Raw genomic sequence first — 17,135 nt, forward strand, 5'->3', positions numbered from 1 at the left:
CCCATAGACGTATGCCATCACTGCAATAAAGTATTGTCTGTTGGTTTATTGATTCATTTACTGCTTCTAGAACATTCTTTTTGAAGGAGGAAGAGGTCAGACAGCAGCACATCCATCAAGTGGCCGATTGGGCGAGTGTAATTGAACTCATTTCTGGGGTGTCATAACAAGGATGGAGGGGAAAGGCGGTTATTTAGCCCCTGTTGATCTGAGGGCAAAGGTCAACTTGGAGCATTTAGAGAGGTTAGGATCTAACTGTGCACATTCAGAAGAATATAGAGACAAGGAAGGAATCAGGAAGGGTTTCCTGTCATTCAGGGAAATGGACTTTGCTATTTCATATAAGTCTTGAAACTTGAAGCTTAGTGAATGTGTACGTATGTGTGAATCACAGAGCAAGACTTTCCCCTTGTGGCATAAAGTTTGCTTGTGTACTCAGCTAAAGACCTGACCACTTAGATGGGAAGAGACTTATCATCATGTAACATAACTTTGTTTTATGTGTTGTTCAGGGAAGTGTAGTCTTTGAGTAGATGTAATAAATACAGATTATTCAACAGGCATAAAATAAAGCCATGATCTAGTTTACGTGCCATAAATAAAACTTGTGAATATCTTGGATCAATATCTTGTAAACATGACTTTGTTTCCTGGTATTCTGGTCAAAACCTGTGCATGCTGACCCATAGAATGACAGTCTGATGAGAGCTGGCTAAAATCAACAGTTCCATGTGTTATGGATGTCAGGTTTTGTGAATACATTCCTGTAACAGTCTGTGCTTGCCATTTGAGACAGAAACTGCTTGGTTACATGATTCTACAGTGCTTTAGTGCTTTTAATCCATTGTTCTGCATTTCTGACACTCGTACTAATGCACAGACCCCAAGTTGTTCATTTATTGTTACACACACACACACACACACACACACACACACACACACACACACACTTAAAATGTTAACATTTTAATATTTTTAAATGTTATTTTCTTTTATATATTATGTTTTAATTATTATATTTATTATATATATTATGTATATATTTATTGTTTTCTATCATTAACACTCACCTGTGGGGGGGGGGGGGGATATATATATATATCTTGAAAGACTTTCTTCTTTTTTGTTTTGAGGAGGCCAAAGGCAATACTACCCCCTGCTGTCCAGGAGGATATGAATAGACATCAAAACAGTATAAAGTCTGGCTCTCGGCAGCAGTTGTACTAAAGCCCTTGATCTTCCTTGATCTAGGAGTGTCTCTCTCTCCCCTCAGCTGACATCTGTCTTTCTCTTTTACTCAACAGACTTGATGGTTCCTTCTATGAGATCATGTGGGTGGACTTTGAGATTGCCAATTTCATCAACCTGCAGTCATCGCAGTCCGTCCACTGGCAGATAGAGTATCCCTCCACCGGAGTGTCTGCTGAAGTCATCTCCACCATCTATATCAGCCAGAGAGACCTGCAGGGAATCGTACCCATCGCTGAGGTGACGCACCACTCATTCAGCCTCAACCTCAATGTTTTTTAGCGTTATCCTTTTGTATTTTCAAATACTTGCCCAATATATTGTCCGATGTATTTTTTATAAATAAAAAATGTATAATTATAAAAAAAAAAAAAAAAAAAAATATATATATATATATACTGTAAAAAATCATAAGTTGGGCCAACTTAAAATTTTAAGGCGACAAACCTCAGCAGATTTTTGAGTTTGCTCAACTTAAAGGTCAATTAGTTGTACAAACTTTTGTGCAAGTTTAATCAACAAAATATATTAGGTTAAGTGAACTTTTAGTTAAACTTTCAATTTTGTGTTTAGCTGACTAGAAATATAATCTTAAATGATAAAAACTCCATAAGTTTACAAAACCTGATAGTTGAAGTTGCTTTAAAAAAAAAAAAGTTGACAAAACTTAAGTTTAAGGCAACCAGCCTCTGAAGGTTTTTGAGATTTCTCAACTTTTTTTTTTTTTTTACAGTGCAGCTTCAGAGCTTTAGGTTTTACTCAAGCAGTTTAAAGTTCAGCACAAAACTGTCAATCCAATATGAGTGAATTAATTTATTAAATGCTACTCAGTACAACATTGGTCCTCAAAAAAATCTTTAAATGGACAGAATCTAATATTTTTATTTATTTAATCAATATGATTTTTTTTGTAGAACAGCAAGTTTAAATCACAAACCAAATCAAGTCATTTCATTTGCGATAAAATAAATTAATTACAATAGAAAGTTTTTTTCAAGTTAAGAGCTTATTTGTCACATTTGTGTTGCAAAATTAAAAACTTCTACACAGTTAATTAAATTGGGAAAGCATCAAATAAAAACTATCGCAAAATTCAAGTCCAAAATAATGTGCAAAAATAACAACGGGTCCAGTCAAAAATGTATTGGCTTTCATATCTGTTCTTCATATCTATCACAAGCAATATAAAATTAACTGCAATGGTGATAAAAGTGTGTGCATAGCAACAGAGTTTGTGACTCACTGTCTTTTGGTTTTGCATTTTGAATAATGATATTATAAAGTGATATATATGAATGATATATATAAGTCTGTAATGGAAAAGCTGCAATGTTTTTGACTTCTGTGACCACTGGATGATGAAATCAGATGTGTTTTAAAAACCACACTGGCTAAAAGGGCACCTTAAAGTTTCATTTTTTTTTTGATGGCTCCTTATATGTTTGGAGTAATAGGGTGTTTTAGAAAATTCCTTAAAGTCACACAATTCACCATTCAATGTTAAGTTACTCTCAAGCAGGGACGTGCGGTCAGGGTAGGCAGGGTAGGCAGTGCCTCACCAAAGGAAATGTTGACATTACATTTATTAATTCCAAGAGCTTTATTAATTCACCACATTATTATTGCATTAATTTTATTCCAAATATTATTTTTTGTAACAAAAAAAAAATTTCAGGAATACACATAATATACTCATTTTGCCATTGTTTGCTCCTAAAAACCGTTGTTTCATGCAGGAAATTCAAAAGCCATGGCCATTGAGGCAGAGGTGAGCGGTGCCACTTTGGTCCATAGAACGTAGTTTATGTAGATTTGCGCATGCGCAGTCAGTTCTCATGCTGTCTTGAATTATCAACATTGAGGCTGTCGCGTTCACTATGTCACGGGTGTTCGTAATGTAACGCAGGATAATAGGTGGGAGGTTTCACTTACCTGATTGAAGCACAGACCAGTCAAATCCCAAACAGGTGTGTTAAATCCAGTAATGAATGAGCGCGGGCTATAAGCGGGAGCGAGTATTCATTTTGGCATGTTGTCTCGTCAGGAGAGATGCGCCACCGGTAAGCTGCTGTTTTTATCCATTGAGTTTGTTGTCTGTTGCGTTACTGCTGTGCTGCCGTTACATGTGCGCGGTTTGTATGATTGAAAACTGTTACTTTGGTCACGCTGATAAAACCTTGTGTGCGGTCTGATGTTTAATATTGTCGGCTCGATAGTATCCGTGGCTATATAAAAGGCAAATGTTTGAAATTGGAGCGTTTCACTGTCACACGAGTTACTTCCTGTTTGCAGTGCTGGATGGGTAATGTAGTTGATCACTTTACATTTTGTAATGGATTACTATGCTCAGCGATGCCACTTAGAACTACACTCACTGTTTTCACTTTGAGTCAACAGACTGAGAACGCTATTGGTTTAATGTGTAACATTGACATTGTATATTTGGTGTGTGTGAAGTTGTTGCATTTCTGTGTTAATATGCATGTGCTTTGTGTAGTCATTTAGTTTAAATACTAAGTATATTATGATATTTATAAGATTAAATACTGACTATATTGAAATTTATATTTTACTTATATTTGTATATGTTATAATATGTAATATATATTTATATTCAGATTTTATGGTATATTATGTATGTGGCTATCAATATTGTTGTTTACATTGTAACCTCTCCATTTCTCCAGGTTTATAACCTGCTGATGTGTGTGGACTAATCAATTGTTTATGAAAAATAAATCAGGGTAAATAAAAAACCCACAACGAGTTGTAACAACGTGTCCTCTCCTGACGCCCCGTTCGGTGGGGATATTCTTAAAGAACCGAACAGTTATAAACCGAGGCCTACTGCACTGGATTGAATGCAGCTAAAACAGCCACGGACTGCTTCATTAAGGAAGCTCAATCAACCCAGGATCAGCTGGCCTCTCACTTCTTTGACTGACCCCAAGTTTATCATTAATCAAACTGCCCGTTGATCAAGGATAAAGGAGCTCGTGTGCACATTGGCATTGACGTCTCTCCAGTCAACACAAAGGGAGTAACAATGGCAGACTTGGAAAAGCTTAAAAGTGTGCGATCAAGAGCACAGGCTTCATTCACCAAAAGAGCTCATACTCTCACCAAACCGGGACTCTTGGAACCGACTGAAGTCCTCAGTGAATGGAAGATTTTCAGGACAGACTTTTCTAAAGTCATAGATGCGGGACATGAGTATGCTGAAGCCCTGAGAGAGTCAACGGATGAGGAGGTCATAGAATCTGCAAACCAAATTGAGGAGAAGACAGCGGAGTGTGAGAACAGGTTCCTCGAGGTAAAGAATGCCACCCAGGAAACCTTTTGGGCCAGCTATGCAGAGGAGGTGTTTTTTAAGCAGGTCAAAACAGCTGAGTCGGCCATCACTCAGGCAGAGGAAGAGGAAGTTAACCCTCGGAAGTCAGTCAAGGACCGTAGGCTAAGAAATAGAGGTCTTGAGAGAGAGGTCATTGAACTCAGAGAAATGCTAGTAGAGTGGAAGGAGTTGGTTCCTGGTTCGAGGGCATTAGATCTCAGGACACGCCACAAGACACTAAAGAAGAGGGTCCTGGCGTTGTCTGACAAACTGGAGGAGGACGAAGCAGACCAAGTGAAGGGTAGAGAAAGAAACCTGGAAGATGAAAGCAGCGCGGTTGGTGATCCGATACGAGATGCTCCTTTCATCTCTCTCCCTGACATGTCTGCCGATCTCCAGCTGAAGCCCAAAACGTATGCGGGGGCATTGAACATGAACACACGGCCCCTCTCACAGCAGAGCAGCCCGGAAAGGACCGAAGGAAACTTTAATCTCAAGCCTCAAATCAGCCTTGAAAGAGCACGGCTACCGACTTTCTCTGGTGACATGAGGGACTATTACCGCTGGAAGACTGAGTGGGAGGACCTACAAGAATTGGGTAACCCACAAGGTGTGGAATGTATAAAAAAGTTCCACTTATTAAATAGTCTCCACGAAAAGGTCAAGAAGGATCTCGTCCTATCTGGCTGTGGATCCGCCGACGATATGTTCAGGCTGCTGGACAGCAAATACGGGAACAAAGCAAAAATAGTCCTAATGATCACCAACGAAGTCCAGTCTCTTCCCCCTGTCAAAGGAAACAATCCAAGAAGAACCATTGAATTGATCCAGGCTGTTGAAAGAGCACTGTACAACCTCCAGATTCTTGGTGAAGAGGATGCCGTGAAGAACCGTGTTGTTGCTCAATCTCTTGAAAGCAAGCTTCCCAGTTCACTCAAGAAGGAGTGGATTATGCACAAAACTGACCCAGCAAACAGGTTCTCTCCAAAGTATCATTTTGATTGCCTCCTAGGATTCTTGAAAAGGCAAGAGGAGATTCTTGAGGAATTGGATCAGTTGGAGCCAAGCCCTGTGGACAAAGGCCCTGTGGAAAAGGGTGCTGCAGACTACCCAGATAAGAGAGGGAGGAAGGCTTTCACTAAATCCACAGCAGGTCAGAAGGACGACTATCCCTGCTGTACTGTCTGTGAAGATGACTCTCATGCTGGCAAGCTATTTGCGTGCAAGATCTTCAGGGAGCAAGATCTTTTAAGAAAAAGGGCCCATGTGAAGAAGCTAGGGTTGTGCTCCAAGTGTTTGAGGCCCCACCCCAAGGATGGTAAAGGATGCACACCCAGATACCTCTGCCCAAAAGTAGACTGTCGGAAAGGAGAGGTGTCGGACCACAATTACCTTCTGTGTCCTAAGCCACCGACTCCAAGGAAGAACAACAGCAGTGAGGAGCAGAGTACCATAAAAATTGGAGGAAAGAAACTTGGCCTAACCAACAAACAAGAGGAGTTTCTGGCAGAACTTACTCCAGAACAAAGAGAGAAATACAAGAATGCATTCTCAAACAAAATATCATCAACTGTATGTGCCAAGGCTGGAGATGGACTGCAAGAACATCCAGTGGTGATGATGCTGATGGAAGTGACGACAAACTCGGGATGCCTTATTGGCTCCCTAATCGACCTCGCATCTGATACCAATTACATCACCAATGAAACTGCTGATCGCCTTGGACTGTGCGGTGAGAACATCAGGCTTATAGTCCATGGAGTTGGGGGGATGAAGAAGACTGTCCTGACCAAACGATATTCTCTGCGGCTGAAGGTGAAGACATCCAAGGGAAAAGTGGCAGAGCATAGGATTCTCTGCTATGGCCTGGAAAACATCGCCGAGGTGACTCAATTAGTCACTGCCGAGCAACTGCAGAAGTTTTTCCCAAATGTACCCAGAGACGAACTGGTCCGTCCCACAAAGATTGACCTTCTTATCAGTCATCGGGAAGGTCGTCTTGTTCCCCAGCCAATCAGGATTGTGGAAGACCTCGTTCTCTGGGATGGTCCGCTAGGAAAGACCGTTGGGGGAACCCATCCCGATCTCATTGAGACAGTTGACATGGCCGTGTACTGCTCCGAAACTCACCTTGCAAGAACCATGAGATCAGCCTCGATGGCGTATAAAGAGACCATCATACCTCGGGAAGAGGAAGGAAATGCGCTTATCCGGAGCACAGCAACCGCCAACAAAGAGGTCTTCGAGTGGTTCAGGTGGGACAGTATCGGAGCTGCGTGCAGTCCTCAATGTGGCGGCTGCAAGTGTGGTAGGTGCCCCCCTGGAGGAAAAGAAATGACCCTTAAGGAAGAGCGGGACCTGGAAAAGATAAAAGAATGCCTAACATACGTGCTGGCGGACAAACACAGCAACTCTCCCCACTGGGACACAGCTTATCCCTGGAAGACAGACCTCACAGCACTGCCAAACAATCGGCAGGCAGTGGAGGCGACCTTCAGAAATACTGAGAAACGTCTGGAGAAAGAACCTGTGTGGAAGGCTGCATACAAAGAACAAATACATGAAATGGTTTCAAGAGGGGCTGCTGCAAAACTCACAAGGGAGGAAATTAACAACTGGGAAGGACCTAAATGGTACATCAGCCATCTGGTTGCACCGAACCCTCATTCCTCCTCAACCCCTGTGAGAATTGTGTGGAATAGTAGCCAAGAGTTCCGAGGCATAAGTCTAAATGATCTCCTTCACAAGGGTCCTGATGTACTCAATCCCATCAGAGGTGTCCTTCTGAGGTTCAGGAGTGGACTCCATGCAGCACTGGGTGATGTAAAAAAGATGTATAACTCAGTGTGGCTGAAAGATGATGAAGTTCACCTCCACCGCTTTCTCTGGAGAGACAACCCTGAGGACAACATTGAGGAGTTTGCAGTCGTCAGAGTAAATATCGGCGATAAACCCGCAGGATGTATTGCCCAAGTTGCAATGAAAGAGACAGCCAACCTTCCTCAGTTTGCTGATATGATTGAAGAACGGCGAGCTCTGACTGAGGACAGCTATGTGGATGACATCCTGACCTCACACGATGACCTCAAGACACTGGAGAGGATCACCAAAGGGGTGGAGGAGATTTTGAGAGCGGGAGGCTTCTTCCTGAAACCATGGGTTCTGTCATGCCAAAGTGGGAGGAGTGGAGTCCCTTCTGAAACAACTGTACCCACGACCCTGGTACTGCCCAACCAAATGCATGATGGGGAGAACAAAGCGCTTGGGGTCGGTTACGAACCTGAGACAGACAAGCTCCGTTTGCTGACTTCTATCAACTTCTCTAAGAAAAGAGGGAAAATGAGGACAGGATTTAATCTGAGTATGGAGGATGTCAGGGAAGGAACACCAAATCCCCTTACCCGACGCATACTTCTTAGCCAGATTGCCGCATTATACGACCCGGTTGGTCTTGCCTCACCAGCCAAACAGAAGGGAGTGATGTTGGTACGAGAATCATTCCAGGAAGCTGGCAAGGACAACCCATCTAAAGACACATGGGATGCCCCTCTCTCACTAAAACTTAGAGAAGCCGCAATAACGCTCTTTGAAGAATTTGTGAGGCTTGGCCAGGTAAGGTTTGAGAGAAGCCTCACGCCTCCTGGAGCCATAGGCCCACCGACAGGGATCACGTTCTCGGATGGAAGCGAATCCTCCTATGGAGCCGTACTCTACCTGCGGTGGGAAATCCGAGACAAGGTGGTAATGAAGTTGGTGGAATCCAAGGCTAAACTCACCCCTCTCGACCAAAAGGGAGATGTGATCAAAGCAGAACTCTGTGGCGCGGTCTTCGCTACCCGCCTAAAAAAGTATTTTGAGAAGCACTGCCACATTAAAGTCAAGCAATGGATTCACTTTGTGGACAGCCAAACAATCCTGGCAGCCATCCAAAAGGACAGCTACGGCTTCCAGACCTTTTTTCGCAAATCGAATCGGTGAGATTCAGAAAGCCGGACATGTGGAAGATTGGAGGTGGATTGAAGGCAGACGAAACATTGCTGACATTCTTACCAGAGGTGCAACTCCGGAGGAACTTAATGAAGGGTCAGAATGGCAGCAAGCCCCTGAGTTTCTGAAATGGCCTAAGACCGACTGGCCTATGAAGATGGCCAGTGAGATTACACCCTCTGCTGCTGAAGATGTGGGAAAACTTCAGCGGAAAGCCTTCTCAGCTGTGATTACCAGGGCCCAGTCAAAAGAAAAAACTGACCTTAACGGGCCTGACATCAAGGCGGACCTCAGACATGGGGTCAACGGTAGATCAACATCACCAGCTGTCCCGGGTGCAACATCAGTGGCAGGCAGACAGAGAAGGCCCTGGGCGATTGGTTTGGTACGTCTTGTGGAACCTCAACGCTTCAGTTCTCTGTCTAAGCTGTGTGGTTCCATAGCCTGGACTCGAAGGGCTGCGGAAACCTGGCTGAGAAAATGCCAGGCACCTGACTCATCAAAGTGGGAGGCAAACTGTTCTATCCTGTCAACTGAGGAGAGAGCGCAAGCTTTCCAAGACCTGGTCCTCGCAGCCCAAGATGGCAGTCAGTTCCTGGACTCAACACTGAACCGCTTGGTGGTCCACAGAGACGAGAGCACAGGAATCCTTCTCTGTGGAGGACGAATCCAGTCCTGGAAAGAAGATGGAACAGCTGTTCCTTTAATTCCATTTCGTTCATGGCTCGCAACACTACTGTCAAGAGAAGCTCATGACGAGAACCATGAAGGTGTTGCTGCCACGCTTCTGCGCACCAGGAGGAAGGCATGGATTGTGCAAGGTCGGAGGATAGTAAAGAAAGTTGCAAACAACTGTATTACATGTCGCAAACTGAAAGGGAAGATGTGCCAGCAGATGATGAGTGATCTGCCGCCAGAACGCTCACAGCGTGCTAACCCATTTGAGTATACCACACTAGACCTCTTTGGCCCCTTTGAAATCAAGGATGCTGTCAAGAAAAGAACAGGAAAAAAAGTTTGGGGCATAGTATTCTGTTGCATGGCATCAAGGGCAGTCCATGTGGACCTCGTTGACGACCAATCATCGGAAAGCTTTCTCCAAACTTACTCTCGCTTTGTAGCATTGAGAGGCAATCCCAGAAAATTGTGGTCAGATAGGGGAACCAATTTCATTGGAGCTAAACCTGCCCTACAAGACTTGCATAGGTACTTAGCTACCTTACGGGAAGCATCCATAGAAGACAAAGCCGCCAAGAATGGGACAGTGTGGGCATGGAACTTTCATCCGGCTGACGCACCTCATCGCAACGGGTCTGCGGAAGCTGCAGTTAAGCTCATAAAAAGGGCTCTCACTAGCCTCGGAGGGACAACAAGCTCACTCACCTGGGGTGAGCTCCAAACCCTCTTCTACCAGGCAGCTAACCTCACCAATGAAAGGCCGATTGACGCCAGGGCACAAGAACAAGAAGACTCTATAGAGTATTTGACCCCCAATACTCTGCTTCTCGGGAGGACCAGGCAAGGGGGAGATACAGGAGGAATTGACTTGTGCACCCATCCCTGGCGCCGTCTCAGATCCATCCAGATTGGTGTGGATATGTTCTGGAAAAAGTGGAGTGAACTGGCCGGACCTAACTTATTCATTCGGCCAAAGTGGCACCAGACCCAAAGAAATGTAGCGATAGGTGACATTGTTTGGATTGCTGATCAGAACGCACTGCGAGGGCAATTCCGGCTCGGACGGATCCAGGCCGTGTACCCTGACAAAAAAGGACTTGTGAGAGACGCGGACGTTAAGACGTGTGCAGGCCCCCCTGCCTCCCTAATAGTTGGGCAACTGAAGAGGAATACTCAGCAGCTGACGTCAGTCATCCTACGGCGAGACGTGAGGAGACTGGTAGTCCTCATCCCTGTGGAAGACCAGTGACTCCTAGACCTCGTCTCTTCGGCCACCAATTCTCCAGGCGCTGCCTAAACACCCAAACCCCCAATTCTGAAGGCATTACCTCAGGATAACTCTCTCTCTCTCTCTCTCTCTCTCTCTCTCTCTCTCTCTCTCTCCTCTCACTGGTTGGTATGCTTCTATGCTGCCTTCACCACCACTTGCACCACCATTCACGAAGAATGAAGAGTACATACCCCATATGACCAAACCTGGCAGAACACCACACATCTGTCAGGGGAGGTGCTTGAACAATGACAATGGTGTCCTTTTCTTCACAAAAAAAAAAAAAAAAAAAAAAAAAAAATTGTGTGTATTATGTGGTGTAATGTTTTGCCTGTGACCGCCTTAAATCACATGATCAGTCAGTCAAGTGGGAGGTGTCGGGTTCACTATGTCACGGGTGTTCGTAATGTAACGCAGGATAATAGGTGGGAGGTTTCACTTACCTGATTGAAGCACAGACCAGTCAAATCCCAAACAGGTGTGTTAAATCCAGTAATGAATGAGCGCGGGCTATAAGCGGGAGCGAGTATTCATTTTGGCATGTTGTCTCGTCAGGAGAGATGCGCCACCGGTAAGCTGCTGTTTTTATCCATTGAGTTTGTTGTCTGTTGCGTTACTGCTGTGCTGCCGTTACATGTGCGCGGTTTGTATGATTGAAAACTGTTACTTTGGTCACGCTGATAAAACCTTGTGTGCGGTCTGATGTTTAATATTGTCGGCTCGATAGTATCCGTGGCTATATAAAAGGCAAATGTTTGAAATTGGAGCGTTTCACTGTCACACGAGTTACTTCCTGTTTGCAGTGCTGGATGGGTAATGTAGTTGATCACTTTACATTTTGTAATGGATTACTATGCTCAGCGATGCCACTTAGAACTACACTCACTGTTTTCACTTTGAGTCAACAGACTGAGAACGCTATTGGTTTAATGTGTAACATTGACATTGTATATTTGGTGTGTGTGAAGTTGTTGCATTTCTGTGTTAATATGCATGTGCTTTGTGTAGTCATTTAGTTTAAATACTAAGTATATTATGATATTTATAAGATTAAATACTGACTATATTGAAATTTATATTTTACTTATATTTGTATATGTTATAATATGTAATATATATTTATATTCAGATTTTATGGTATATTATGTATGTGGCTATCAATATTGTTGTTTACATTGTAACCTCTCCATTTCTCCAGGTTTATAACCTGCTGATGTGTGTGGACTAATCAATTGTTTATGAAAAATAAATCAGGGTAAATAAAAAAACCCACAACGAGTTGTAACAACGTGTCCTCTCCTGACGCCCCGTTCGGTGGGGATATTCTTAAAGAACCGAACAGAGGCAGAGACCGAGCTTGCTTCATGTCACGTGATCTACTCGCTCTCTCTCAATCCGCGCGCTTCCCGAATACTAGCATCTAGTATACTTGCGTGTCGGTGTGTGCGCCTAGCAGTTTGTAGGAGCGAATAAGCTGTTTTTGTACTTTAAAGCTGTACTGCTGACGCAATGTTTTCTGACTGTAGCCTGGTGCGCCGTCACCAGAGCAAAAGTGTGTGTGTGTGTGCGCCGTGGCTGTCTGTGCGCGTGTGCGCATTTTGATGGAGTGACTAGGCTGCCGCGCCGCCTCCTTCTCTGTGTCCCGCACAAAACATTTGTTTGTTGTATAGGTCATAAGATAGATGTGTCCATTAATTTGATTATTATATTTGATTGTGCATTAGCCTCACATGACTGACTTTGCTGAATGCAGGCAGCGATCTAATGATGCCTGATATGAACTTGGGTTGCTAAATTAACTGAATGAATATATGAACATATATTCCACACATTGATAGGTCACAGCCTACCCATGACAAGATTTCACCGCACGTTACTGCTCTCAAGTGAAGATAAGCACTTGTGTGATCAGGGTTGTTGGCAGTATCTTCCCTGGTAGTGGCACAATTGGTCATGTTTCAAAAGGACCTCCTGGGCAGGGTGTTCAAATCTGCATATCTTGCACTGCATCACCCTAATCAGAAAAAAAAACCAATACAGCGGTAACATAAGAACTAATTCTTTTGGCAACAACATAAGATTGAGTGACCCTCTGATGTCACATGGATTACTTTGATGATGTTTTTCTTACCTTTCTGGACATGGACAGTATACTGTACACAGCTTCAATGGAGGGACTGGGAGCTCTCGGACTAAATCTAAAATATCTTAAACTGTGTTCCAAAGATAAACTGAGGTCTTACTGGTTTGGAACGTTATTAATGACATAATTTTCATTTTTGGGTGAACTATCCCTTTAAAGTAATATCTAAAAGCAAGCAAGTTGGTTAAACGAATTTCAAAAAAAAATAAAATAAAAAAAAAATAATAAAAACTATGAATTTAAGCTTTAAAATAGCTCTTACGTTATTTGCATTTTAAAACATACAGATTTATAGTACTCCTAGCAAACATAAGCACATCAATTTAAAATAAGTTAAATGAGAAAATACATCTTTGAGACGAAAACACACAAGCTTATCTTATACGGTTATACATTTCAACTTTTTTTTTAATACACTTATAACTTAAATAACCATATTCAAAACTCAAAGGCACCCACACAACTGTACAAAATGAACATATAATAAACAAATAAAGAAAACTCTATATCCTTAACAATAATTAAACCCTTTTACTTAATATATATAAAACAGTGCTTACCTAAGTCATGATACTGTCGGGAAAAAAAAGCCACCGAATGACTTAAAGACTTCTCAAAGACGGAGCAGGAGAGGTTGAACTGACCAGTTTGGAGCCACCTAAGCAGTTGTACAGAAGCACATATTGTGAACAAATACCATTCAGATCTTATTGTTAATTATTCTCATAGCCTGCATAGAAAATTGCCTGCCAGAGCGATTGCACTGTCGAGAAAAAAACCCCTTGCTCTGACTCTCCTCAGGCAACTCAAAGACGAAGCAGGCAGCCACCTACACCGTTGTGCATATTGTGAACAAATTTCATTCAAATCATGGCTTAAATTGATACACAAAGAACCACGACTTACCGGAGTGATAACAATGACGGACCAACGTTACCTGGGCGCCGCCTGAGGCAACTCTAAAACGGCGTACAAAAGCACATATTTTGAACAAACATATTTCAACTCTTATGGTAAATATTATATAGAGAACAGCACCTACCGGAGAGATTAACTTACACTTTAAGGCAGAAAAAATAGGCGACGTCTGACCTGAGGCAACAATAAGACCAGGCAGGAAAATTTAAATGACCAACTTGCCACCACCTATGTTGTACAAAAGCGCATATTGTGAACAAACTTCATTTAAATCATATCGTGAATTGATACACATAGAACTACACTTACCAGAGTGATCACTGTGAGGGGAATAAACAGATGCCGCTTAATGAAACTCGAAAATGAAACAGGAGAAATTAAAATGGCGTTGTTTATAAAAAAGCGATCGAACTGCGCATGCTCATCAGCCTTTGTGGGCAATACTAATAACCAACTTAAAGTTGTTAGTTATTCTAACTTGAAATATTAATTTGGTGTAACAAATTGATCTAAATTTCTATTTAACTTACATTTCTGTTATCTCAACTTTTTTTAATGTTAAATTGTTGAATTAACTTTAAAAACTAAGTTTGTAATACAAAATGTAAGTTGGATTTTTTACAGTGTATATATATATATATATATATATATATATATATATATATATATATATATATATATATAATTTTTTTTTCTCTTCAGTAATATACACTGAAGAAAAAATATATTCAGATTTCATTTCTTAAATGTAGTCCCCTTTAAAGTGGGATAGTGGAAAGTGTTTTAATATTTATATTTAAACAAATACACACATCACCTTTAATCTACAAATACTTAAACAGGTCTGTGGAAATCATGTCAGAAGTCACCGTGTCTTAAAATGTTTACTTCATTGGAGAACAATGCTTTTTTCTCTTGATTTCCAGCTTTGAATAACATTCTAATCCTATATCAGAGACAATTTATAAGAGACATGCCTCTTCCTCAATCCTCAATACAACTATATACGGAAAAACCGTAACAGCAAAGATGGTAGTTGTTTGCACATGTCCCGCCCCTCCCGCTGGAAAGCCAATCATCTGCTTTTAACAGTCAAGCAGGGAAACATTTAAGCCTATCGTCTGGTTCCACTGACGCATGCGCACAGTTGAGGTTTTGCGACAGTGGAAACGATTTGGCGACAGCGAGTTGGGGTGTGTGCAAGATCAGATGGAATCCACATAGAAGAGGGTGATAACAACGCGAAGGCCCCGGACTAACCAGTTAAAGCATTTTATATCAACCACAAATATGTTACCTTACATTCTAAGTAAAAGACACCGGCATTCTGGATAGAGACGTAAATGAAGTTGGTGTCGTGGCCCCTTGCGCATGCATAGTAAAAGTATAACCTTTTCCTTTAGCCAGAGTTTCCATTTGATGAAACTGCTAATTTTTGCAGTATTTCATGATTAATTTATAATGTATTTTATTTTATTTTGAAAATTGTAAAATGTATTTTTTAAGGGATAGTTCACCCAAAAATTTACATTTGATGTTTATCTGCTTAGGCCCAGGGCATCCAAGTTCCCATTTTATGAATCTTAGGCACATGTTAGACTTTTTACTTTGAGCTTACAATTCAAACCACTTTTGGACAAGAAATACACACCAATACGGGTCCTTTCTGACTGACATGTAATGCAACCGACTACAGTATGTTATGGTTTTATAATCCATTTAGGGGTGGGCAGGTCTGTATTTAATGAAATTGTATGATCATCTACCTGAACTGTGTCTTAGGCAGGAATTGATTAAACTCTAAAGGGATCTAGATCTAACTCTTTAAATCTTTCAGTCTTCCTGACAAGCAGCCCCCTATGGTTCCGTGTGATATGAACAACAATACTTTTTCATGTTAAAAACCATAAGACACAAAGAATGCTTATAGCAAATAGACAACAGCAGCTATCTCTGTGCTTTCTAAAACACAGCATGAGCAGTCAGTAGTAAAGATGAAAGAGCAAGACAGATATGTGATACAACGTTGAGGAATTTTATAATATAATGCAATGCTGTTTTTTTTTAATCTTCCAAAATGTATCCTCATCTGTTTATTTTTTATTTAACCCTCTGGAGTCTAAGGGTATTTTTGGGTCCTGGAGAAGTTTTGTCATGCCCTGACATTTGTGCTTTTTTCTGTTTCTTATCCACATCTAAATGGCTAAAGTCTAATCTCACTGTAATCAGCACATATTATTGGCTGTAATAATATGTGAGCAGCATGTATGTACATGATTGTGTTTTTGAGAAGAAAAAAATGTTATGCGTGGTTAGTGAAAAACTAAAAATGTTAAATCACTTGAATAAGGCAATAAAACACATACAGAACATTGGTTCCCGGGACTTTTGAGAACTGGAGCTTGTAGCCTAGAATTTTTCTTTCTAAATTATGTGAAAATCATCTTGTTTACTCACTTCCAGAAAACAATATATTGATTTACATTTTATAAGACACTTTTTGTTGGTAAAAGTAATATGCGAGTATGCATCAACTATCATGAATATCATTGTGATTTACACCTGAGAAGACAAGGGCCCGCATAATGAGCTGCATAATGAGCTGCATAATGAGCCTTTCAGTCAGGTGTATGGCTGAGAGGGAAGAGTTACAAGAAAGGACAAAATAAATCTATATAATTTTATGTTTGTAGTTTATTTAGAATATATTTCATTATCCCACAAAAATATTATTTAATATCCACTTGGGAGTGCAGTTTAACAGTTTATTAGGAACAATCAAAGCTGACTTTCAAACTGAATTTTTTGCATCATTACTCCAGTCACACAATCCTTCAGAAATCCTTTTAACAATCTTATTTTCTATAAATAACATTTATTGTTATTATCATCATTATTATTATTATTATTATTATTATTAATGTTGAAAAGAGCTGAGAATATTTTTTTCAGGTTTTTTAGGGGGGATAAATTGAAAGAACAGCATTGCTTGTTACATTTGTTACAGTTATCTTTATTTGTTACATTTATATTATTTACATCAAGCTTTTTGAATGGTATAGTATTGTATATTGTTATTGAAACTTCATAATGTTTCACTTGATTATACATTGAGTCAGGAATTATAGTTTGGAAAAAGTCTTTGGAAAAAGTCTAACTAGTAAAATGTTTACACGTTATGTGAAAACCAGTACAAGTATATAAAAAAAATAAAAAGAGACTTACTCATGTTTATGATCTCTGCTGAATAAAGTGGTTCATTCTTTTTTTTCTGAGGAAATCCAAATCTCAAATCCTCAACCACATTAAATCTTTTTGGGGTGAATTATGTCTTATTCATTTACATTTACAATTAAATTTATTCATTTAGCTGACGCTTTTATCCAAAGCGACTTACAATTGCTATATAGGTCAGAGGTCACACGCCTCTGGAGCAACTAGGGGTTAAGTATCTTGCTCAGGGACACATTGGTGTCTCACAGTAGATTCAAACCCGGGTGTCTCACACAAAAGGCATGTGTCTTATCCACTGCGCCAACACCACCCCACATTCCTCTCAT

The 17,135-nt window shown here is 41.0% G+C and overlaps 1 protein-coding gene across 1 annotated transcript in view; it reads left to right on the plus strand.

Moving 5' to 3' along the window:
* Positions 1–17,135, plus strand: part of si:dkey-215k6.1 (transmembrane protein 132C) — a 254,678-nt gene that overhangs the window by 178,295 nt on the left and 59,248 nt on the right. Inside the window, exon 4 of the mRNA XM_059548643.1 lies at positions 1,305–1,488. Coding sequence (XP_059404626.1) covers positions 1,305–1,488 — 184 coding nt within the window. The remainder of the gene's footprint in view (positions 1–1,304; positions 1,489–17,135) is intronic.

This window comes from Carassius carassius, chromosome 4 (genome assembly GCF_963082965.1).
Source record: "Carassius carassius chromosome 4, fCarCar2.1, whole genome shotgun sequence".
In the NCBI taxonomy this organism is placed as follows: Eukaryota; Metazoa; Chordata; class Actinopteri; order Cypriniformes; family Cyprinidae; genus Carassius; species Carassius carassius.